Here is a 9,440-nt window from a genome sequence, read left to right on the forward strand (position 1 = left end):
TCGGGGTTTTGTTTCCTCTTAACTTCACTTACACAGTTTTGGACTTTGATGCATTGTTTGTACAAAAAAAAAAAAAAACTTATGGTAAAAATAGGTGTTAGGTGATAAAGGCTACTAAAATATTTATTAAATACTTGAATTTTAAACATTGTTGTTTGTCCGCTAATAAGAGGCCAAAAAGCTTTTCTCCGAAAACAAAAATAAAATAAGCATCTCAAGTGGAGACATTGATAAAAAATAAAAATAAACTTGATGCTAAACAAGTTCCTGCAAAACATAATCAAAATACTTTTAAATCTGATGTTTTTATTAGCCTACTTCACTAAAAAAAATCAGAAACATTCATCCCACCGCGCAATTTGTCTACGAGTTACATTTGGAAACATGCTTTAAATGACAATAAATTACTAATTTTTCATGTCGCTGTAATTGTCTACTGTACGCTAGATGGCAGCCCGATCCAGACATTATAAGTCTGTACAGCGCAGCCTTCAGCATTCATGCTCAAAAAGCCGGTTTCCCTGCGCATTATACCAAAACTTCCCTCGTTAATAAATATGTTAAAACATGGATGGATCCATCGATGTATTTTTCTATTTTTCAATATCATTATACTTTGATTCCTCTTTTGTGCCCTGGTTTACTGCTTGATATGTTTCCTATCACTGAGAAAACATTCCGTTATAGCCTATACTGATATATCCCTCTAGTCAAACTAGTGGTAGTCATCGCGCTTCCCGGTGCTTTTTAATTTAATCGTTGTGCTGAGGATTAAGTGTAATATTGACACGTAAAAGCGAATTTTATACATCGATACGCAATTTCGAGTCGGTGGGCTATATCGGTCTGTCAAATTGCGTTAAACATTAATGGGACCTTCATAGTTCAAATCTGGACGCCGTTACGGTGTTTTTTTGTAATTAAGACTAGGGCTTTGAACAAAACACTTTCAACTTTGTGAGGTTCGCACCAGTCCTTTTGCCTCACACGCATTTGTTTATTTTTCACGTGCGCGTAGTTCGCTCATTGCTTTCATCCCGCTTTTCGCCGCTTCTTTCTGGGGTTTCTTCCTCTTTTTTTGTGACAATAGACGGTCCATTCTAATCGGGTTTCAAAGTAAATAGCAGCGCAGGGGCGAGAGCAATGTAAATTGTGCTTGTCAGAGCCCTCAGTCGTAGGTAGCGAGGAGCGAGGACTCTAACCAATGGAGTGAAGGAGGCTTGGCTAACCTTAGCCTCCCATTTTCTCTCTCCCCCCTCGATGCAGGGTTCTGACCAGTCAGTCGCCTTTGATTATCAGTTGCCAGCAGCCCCTCTCTTGGCTCCTTGACACGAGCACCATATAAGGCGCAGCGATCTCCATAGAAACGTGTCAGTTTCAATAGTAGTGTCAAAGTTCACTATATACAGACATTCGCGCAGATCTCCGTTTCGGAAACATTGCTCCGCTGGTACTCCCGTTAAAACGCATTCTTTTTTGGGTCTCTGCTTCTTACATATTCCATTAGTTGCTTTTTTTCTTTTCTTTTCCTACTGGAGAGGTGAAACTACATAGCCAGTCGGGCGACGTTGCTTTTTTTCGCTGGACCAGATGAGCTTTATTCATGAACATAGATAGAGAAATCCGTTCTTCAGTGTTTCCTCCTCTCCAACCGCGAAGACGGAGAGAGGAGCAAGGAAGAAAAAAGAGGGGAATTTATTTTGCACAGCACTTTGGATCTGCGGTCCACCAGAAAGCTATTATTTTTGCTTCAACGTGAAGATTTTGTTTTTTACTGCGGTATTTTTTAAGAAAACTGTTTTTTTTATATTACGTCTGGGATCGCTTTCTTCATTCACGATTGGGTTCCCGAATGGCTGACTGCAATTTACCTTGGAACTGGCCTCCCGACAACTGCATATCCTGATCGGGTGCCTTTCTATCGACTCCGGTATTTTGAATGTATTGACCATTTTCTGCTTCTACTTTTTTCCCTATGAGATTGAGTGCTCCGATTTGAATTCGCGCTGCCGTTCGTCCAAGACTTCCCTTTTCCCTGCTCCGATATCCGAGCGACCAGTTCGCTTGAAAGCACTTTTCGGGCCCGAGATATGGCAATGGTAGTTAGCGTCTGGCGAGATCCGCAGGAAGACGTGGCTGGAGGACCTCCGAGCGGCCCCAATCCAGCAGCTCAGCCGGCGAGGGAGCAACAGCAGGCGGCGTCAGCGGCACCACACACTCCGCAGACCCCCAGTCAGCCAGGACCTCCGTCCACACCAGGGACGGCTGGCGACAAGGGCAGCCAGAATTCTGGACAGAGTCAACAGCATATAGAATGTGTTGTTTGCGGGGACAAATCAAGCGGCAAGCACTATGGTCAATTCACCTGCGAAGGATGCAAAAGTTTCTTCAAGAGGAGTGTCCGAAGGAACTTAACATATACATGTCGTGCCAACAGGAACTGTCCTATTGACCAACACCATCGTAATCAGTGCCAATATTGTCGGCTGAAGAAGTGTTTAAAAGTGGGCATGCGGCGGGAAGGTGAATATATTTTTCTGAATACATCACACTTGCTACACAAACAGGTTTATTGTTTAAAGCAAGGTTATGCAGACCTCGCAATATTAATATGCAAACGCAAAATACTATCGTATTGAATTATTGCTAAAGAGTGTCAGAGGGCGCGTTTGTAAATACACGCGTATATATGCAAGATCAGCATGGAGCATGGATCTATTATAGTTTTTTTTACATAGATTGGCAAATATCGTATGCACCAATTTCAACTCGCAAATAACAATATATATTATAAAGTCACCCAGTAAACACTGTGTGTGTCAAGAAGAAAGATAAAGATTAAGTGTGTAGCTAAGCCTACGTGCTTTTACGTGTGTGCTGAAAGACGAAAAAGCTAACTACGTTCACATGCACATATAGTGTACCCTATTGAAATAAGAAGCTATAGCCTATGTTTATCTCTCGAAGTAAGATGTACAAGTCTGTTTTCACGCCGTAGCCTAGAGTAAACGTTCAGAGAGGCCTGTCTGTCCCCTCTCAGCCTAAGCTGTATGTGAACAATGGCCTTTACAACTTACACTCTAGTCTTAATAACGAGTAGTGCGAAACTGCTATTGATAATATTTAGATTCTTTTAAAAACTTAACACGTGCCCTTTGTCCTGTTTATTTTTATTCATTTATTTTTTACTTGAATTTAATAATGAAAACAAACTCTTCGTACTCGATTGTGGACATTTTCACTGTTCCAGAGTTAGTACTCATTATTAAATTGCCTGGAAACGTGTTACTACACGTAAACCTACACATACGTATATTACAAGTATTACATATAATATTATATAGCATTTATAATCAGACAGATGTCAGTGGCAGTGAACTAATTCTACTGAAGTCGAGATTTAAACCCGTTTTGTCCACTGTAATGTTTGCTACATGCCTATAAAACTACAAAATAACATTTCAAACGAATTTTCATGTGCGTGCGCGTGTTTGTGGAGACATAAATAGACACAAACACAGCGAGTGAGAGAGAGATAGCTAGCGTTTGTATGTCTCCATATTCTGTCCATATACAAAGGTAAACATTTACCATCCAATAATAAATGAGGTTAGTAGGGATACAAGGACCATGTGAAAATATTTTTCTTCGAAACGCAATGCCTCACAAATAAATATTAAATATTGTGCAATTTTGTTGCAATTTCGTATATGATAAACAGCAGTCTAGACTGCTCATGCACTCGAAGTAAAGCTTCCACATCAATGATGTTTCTCAGTTCTGGATGTACATTTCCTCTCCCTTTCTTTCTTTTTGTCAGCGGTTCAGCGAGGAAGAATGCCTCCAACCCAACCGAACCCGGGCCAGTATGCGCTAACTAATGGGGATCCTCTGAACGGTCATTGCTATCTCTCCGGATACATCTCGTTACTACTTCGGGCCGAGCCTTATCCTACGTCTCGCTATGGCAGCCAGTGCATGCAGCCCAATAATATTATGGGGATCGAGAACATCTGTGAGCTTGCAGCTCGTCTGCTCTTCAGTGCAGTGGAATGGGCAAGGAACATCCCTTTCTTTCCCGATCTGCAGATCACCGACCAGGTGTCATTGCTCAGACTGACATGGAGCGAGTTATTTGTGCTAAACGCGGCTCAGTGTTCCATGCCCCTACATGTGGCCCCACTGCTCGCCGCTGCCGGCCTGCACGCCTCGCCCATGTCGGCGGATCGCGTCGTGGCCTTCATGGATCACATTCGTATCTTCCAGGAGCAGGTCGAGAAGCTCAAAGCACTGCACGTCGATTCTGCTGAATACAGCTGCATTAAGGCAATAGTGCTCTTCACGTCAGGTGAGTGTGTGAGACGAGGCCTACTCGCAGACATAAGGGGCATTGCAATATGGTACGAATAAGCTTCGGCATCGAAGCTATATCTCACTAGTGGGTCTTAAGCTAGCTTTTTATTTTGGTATCTCTTAGCGCACAATTAATGACGTGTGATTGATTAAAAGCCATTTGCAAATATTTAATGTTTAATGTTATGCAAAATGTCACGTTACTGTTATTAACGCAGTTACATTTTGCATTACTGGTGCTTGCCATATATATATATATATATATATATATATATATATATATATATATATATATATATATATATATATATATATAATTCAATATATAATTCTATATGTTTAGAAAGTATTTAGATATTTTTAGACAATTAAATGTAGATATTGTTAAGAATATTTTTTTCTAAATCAGCTCAAACAGTTAAGTTGACAGCTGCACAGGGCATCACAGTGTGCATACACAAATATAGATCTGGGGCCCTGTCTATTGCGACAAGTTGACTACAGAGGCCTCTGATATTAATAATTGATTTTGAGCTCATGTTATATTGCAAAATCAGTTTAATCAAATTCGCAAAACTATTCATTAGACTATTGCCAGTCTATTTAATGACAGGGTAATTTATAAAATAGTCTTGGAAAAAAGCTAAACTCCTACTATTTTATACCATCACATTGATCGACACTAAATTACCCTCACACTCCAAGCATTGCAATTTATATTTACAATATACTCTCTTGTTCCGGCAACGGCAGAATATAATTAATATATTATTATATCATTTCAAGCAATGTCTAAACACACTGTTACAATATTAATGTTACTTTGCATGTTATTCGTAGGTATCTATTTAATTGCATTGTAATTTTATGTATAATGTAGCACAAATTTATTAGTTTACTACTTGACAAACAAAATAAATCATTTAGTACCTGCATTTCTTCAAATATTCAATAGAGGCATATATATATATATATATATATATATATATATATATATATATATATATATATATATATATATATGTATATATATATATATATATATATATATATATATATATATATATATATATATATATATATATGTATATATATATATATGTATATATATATATATGTATATATATATATATATATATATATATATATATATATATATATATATATATATATATATATATATATATATATCCCTTGGGAGAAAATAAGATGAAGCGTTCAAATTAGTTTTAGTAGGCCACGGCCAGATGGATACTTATTGCATTGATTTTCAAAACTTTGCGTTATTGTTGACTAGCATATGTATGATATACATTTTTTTACGTAAAAAACAATTGTTTATGTTTCAATCATCTAATCTTTTCCACCGAAATGAAAAGTTGTATTTGTTTCTTAATGACGTCAGTCTCATACTAAACCGTGCTTACCCATCCTAGCAATGTATTGCTTACAAAGCCTTCACATTTTAAAAGGTTTGAACTTGGTAACGAACCAGTACACTTGATAAGAAAACGTCTAGTCACTTTGCGATAAATCAGGTTTTTCTAATCTGTAAGAAGTGAAATCTGGTTTGTTGGCAGGCCGAAATGTTGCATACAGTTTTGGACTTCGTGTATATTTAATATTTAATAATATGCACAGTTGTTTCTAAAGTGTAAATCGTTAAGTAAACTATTAATAAAAAATATCCACTTACGAAACAAATAACTTTATATTTTGCTAATTTCTCTTCTTTTATAGCAGTGCGTTATGCACATGCTAGCCGCAGCTGAAAGTGGCCCATGAGGTCACATTACTAAGAGATTTTAGCAAGGACTTAGCTCAGTTCAGAAGTTCAGAAGGTTATTGTATTTGACCGCAGTGTGTTCTTGTCCAGTGCAATTAAGTTCATTCTCCGATGCATGTTGCACTCCATGGCTTTAATTTTTCACTTAAAATGAAGAAAACTTAAACTCTTATTTTGAATATCTTCAACAGCCGCCATATTAGAATACTGACACAATACGTATTGGCCGAGCGATAGTCTTGCTGAGAGGGGACATTTGGCAGCAGAATGAACTCCAATGGTTTGGTTGAGCGATATGCTTTGAAGTGTTGCATCTGTAAACATTTTAACAAAACGCCATTAATCGACATACACTACTCAACCTAATCATTTTACTATATATATATATATATATATATATATATATATATATATATATATTTTCTGAAATTCTGGCTGTTGTGTGTGCCACAAGTAAGTCCACTATAATAGATGTGATTGTTTCCAGCGGCCTTGCCTCCTCATTCAAACTCACAGCAGAGGCAACTGCTGGTACAGGGAGAAATAACTCGGTAGCATCTGGAGAGCAATTAGGTCATAATTTGGTTATTACCATGCCCAATTCTCTGTCAGATATGCGGCTGGATATTTCCATATTTGACACAAGACATGAAGGCCTTCTCCATCCTCTTCAGTCGAGCTTACTGTGCACCCTCGTCTCAGCGTACTCTTTGTTTAGTCTGATTTGTGAGCGTGCATGTGGTATGTCCCCTACGACGCAGGGAATACGTCCTGTTACTCTTGAGGGATTGCACAGTCGTATTGTTTATTTATATTACAGGCAGCCTCATACGCTGCGTGATGCATGATGTTGGGCTCGTGTTTGTTCATCTCACTTTGTCAACAACACGTAATGCTGATGCTGAATGATAACCTGGGCCTCTTTTCTGTGCTGTGTTTTGTCTACTCAGACGCTTGCGGCCTGTCAGATGCTGCACACATCGAGAGTCTGCAGGAGAAGTCTCAGTGCGCCCTGGAGGAGTACGTGAGGAGCCAGTACCCGAACCAGCCCAGTCGCTTTGGCAAGCTTTTACTGCGACTGCCTTCTCTCCGCACTGTCTCTTCGTCAGTAATTGAACAGCTGTTCTTCGTTCGCTTGGTAGGTAAAACTCCAATTGAAACCCTCATCAGGGATATGTTATTATCCGGGAGCAGCTTCAACTGGCCCTACATGTCCATTCAATGATCCGAATGAGCGAGTGAAACAAAAAGACTAAAGGACCAAAATTCTGCAAGCCCTTTCAAGAAGACTATATATATAGGACCTAATTTCTGACCACTTAGGAAGACACTTTTTTGTCTTCTGGGACCGAATGGAATATGTAATGTACAAAGATTAAAGAACTGGACGTACCCCCTGTAAATCCATCGTCGTCATCAAGAACACTTTCCATTTTGTAAAATACTAGTCTTTATTTTATTTTCTTTTTTCTCTCATTTTTTTCTTTTTTCTTTTTATTTTTTTGTAAAGAACAAAATACGTACAAATAAAACGAAGAACATCATATGCGCAGTAAATGAGCAAGACTTAGCGGGAAAGAAATTTCCAAGCAATTATAAGAAATGTCCTGTGTCTATGTATCTCTGTTTTGTATTTTTTCTGGTTCTAAACCAGTTTTTTTCTGTGATTCTATACTAATGATTTTGATATAACCTTTTGCTTCTTATAATGAGTGCGATATATGTTGTTGAAGATGTTCTCCAAGAATTAAAATTGAAGTGAGAATTTAAAAATAAAGAAAAACATTAGACAAATAAGACACAGTCTAATCGCAATGACAATTTTACTGATGGTTGAACCTTCCCCCACTTTGATGCTATGGACATGCAACTTCGGCAAATCTGACCTCATGGACATTTTAAGGAGAGGACACCGGTGAAACTTTTTCTTGGTCGTATGTGTGTGCGACTGTGTGTGTGTGTGTGTGTGTGTGTGTGTGTGTGTGTGTGTGTGTGTGTGTGTGTGTGTGTGTGTGAGTCAATCATCAGTCAGAGAGAAAAGACATGATAAATCAAAAGCACTTTTAATATATCATTTTCAAATACATTTTGTTTGTTTCGTCTTGATATTTCCGCTATTTCTTTTTTATTGAATGTTGCCTTTCATTTCTGCTCAATCCATGATATGCCTGTGCAGAAGGGTCGCGTGAAGTTGTGTGATGGTGACTATACTATTAAAAAGGAAATAGGCAACAATGTCTCGCTCTCAGAAAATTCAATGTTTTTCGTGTCATTCATGAGCTTTTCTAATGGCGGGGTTTTGGGATGTGCTTTTTCTGGCTGTTTATTTCTGTTTGGTATGGGGTGTCAACGAAAACGCATAGGTTTATGTCATTATAACGTTTTGTTGCTGACCCGTCTGTTGTCACAATCTGAAGCCGACCACACAGAGTTTTGAAATACTGTAAAATATCTAGAAGCAGATTATACTCAAATGCAGGCAATTGATTACTTTTAGTAGCGTATCTATTCTCTGTGCGAGTTTTGGTGAGCACGTGATTAATATATGGAGTCACCGCATCGTGCGCAGAATAAAATCTCTGTGACGTTAGTACAGACTGGTTCATAGATCTATGCCTGTTTCAACACATTAATGTTTAATATTTTTCCCAGACTGAACTAAGAGGCTTGCTCATAGTCAAAGGGAATGTACGGATAAATGCCATCCATCTAATAAGGCAAAGAGAGTTTCTTCTTCTGTCATCACAGTTTTGAGAAACGAAGTGTATGTGGGGGAGGGGAACAAATCCATCTAAAGTCATATACTATTATTACTTCGAGGTGATCGCGAACAATCTGTGTTAGGACAGATGTTTTCCCTAGGAACGCAGCAGCAGTTATATGTGTGATCAATCTAAGATATGTATAATGCTGCATGTAAGCCGGTCGATAGGAGCACTAAATGTGATGTATTGTACTGAGAAATAGAGAAATTCATGTGCAGTCTCATATGATTGGTTAGAACCATGAAAGGAAATCACTTGATGCTCAGACGTCCCCGACTGTTTTTTTCATATGCACGTAAATATATTTCACTGCCGATGCTTACAGGCAAGGCGTGCTTTTTTACTTTGCAAAGAAGGTTCGCTTATCAATATCCACGGAATTTGTTACCCCTCTCTGTTTTTATAACTTATCATGTTCGTTATCATTCGTCTACTGTAAGAAAACATTACCTAATCATAATAGGGAAATATGGATATGGCCCTAATTATTCGTCATTCAGACTGTTTTCAGTCAAACTACCTGGCAATTCTGACGT

At 38.2% G+C, this 9,440-nt stretch overlaps 1 protein-coding gene across 3 annotated transcripts; it reads left to right on the forward strand.

Annotated features, from left to right (window-relative positions):
• The first annotated feature begins 1,276 nt into the window (after positions 1 to 1,276).
• Positions 1,277 to 8,374, forward strand: nr2f1a (nuclear receptor subfamily 2, group F, member 1a). 3 transcript variants are annotated; one of them, NM_131180.1, is given in 4 exon segments: positions 1,389 to 2,523; positions 3,821 to 4,348; positions 7,090 to 8,115; positions 8,153 to 8,371. In NM_131180.1, coding segments are annotated over 3 exon segments (1,236 nt in total). In that variant the 5' UTR covers positions 1,389 to 2,090; the 3' UTR covers positions 7,365 to 8,115; positions 8,153 to 8,371.
• Positions 8,375 to 9,440: the final 1,066 nt, after the last annotated feature.

Source organism: Danio rerio, chromosome 5, assembly GCF_052040795.2.
Source record: "Danio rerio strain M-AB ecotype USA chromosome 5, GRCz13ab, whole genome shotgun sequence".
Classification (NCBI taxonomy): domain Eukaryota; kingdom Metazoa; phylum Chordata; class Actinopteri; order Cypriniformes; family Danionidae; genus Danio; species Danio rerio.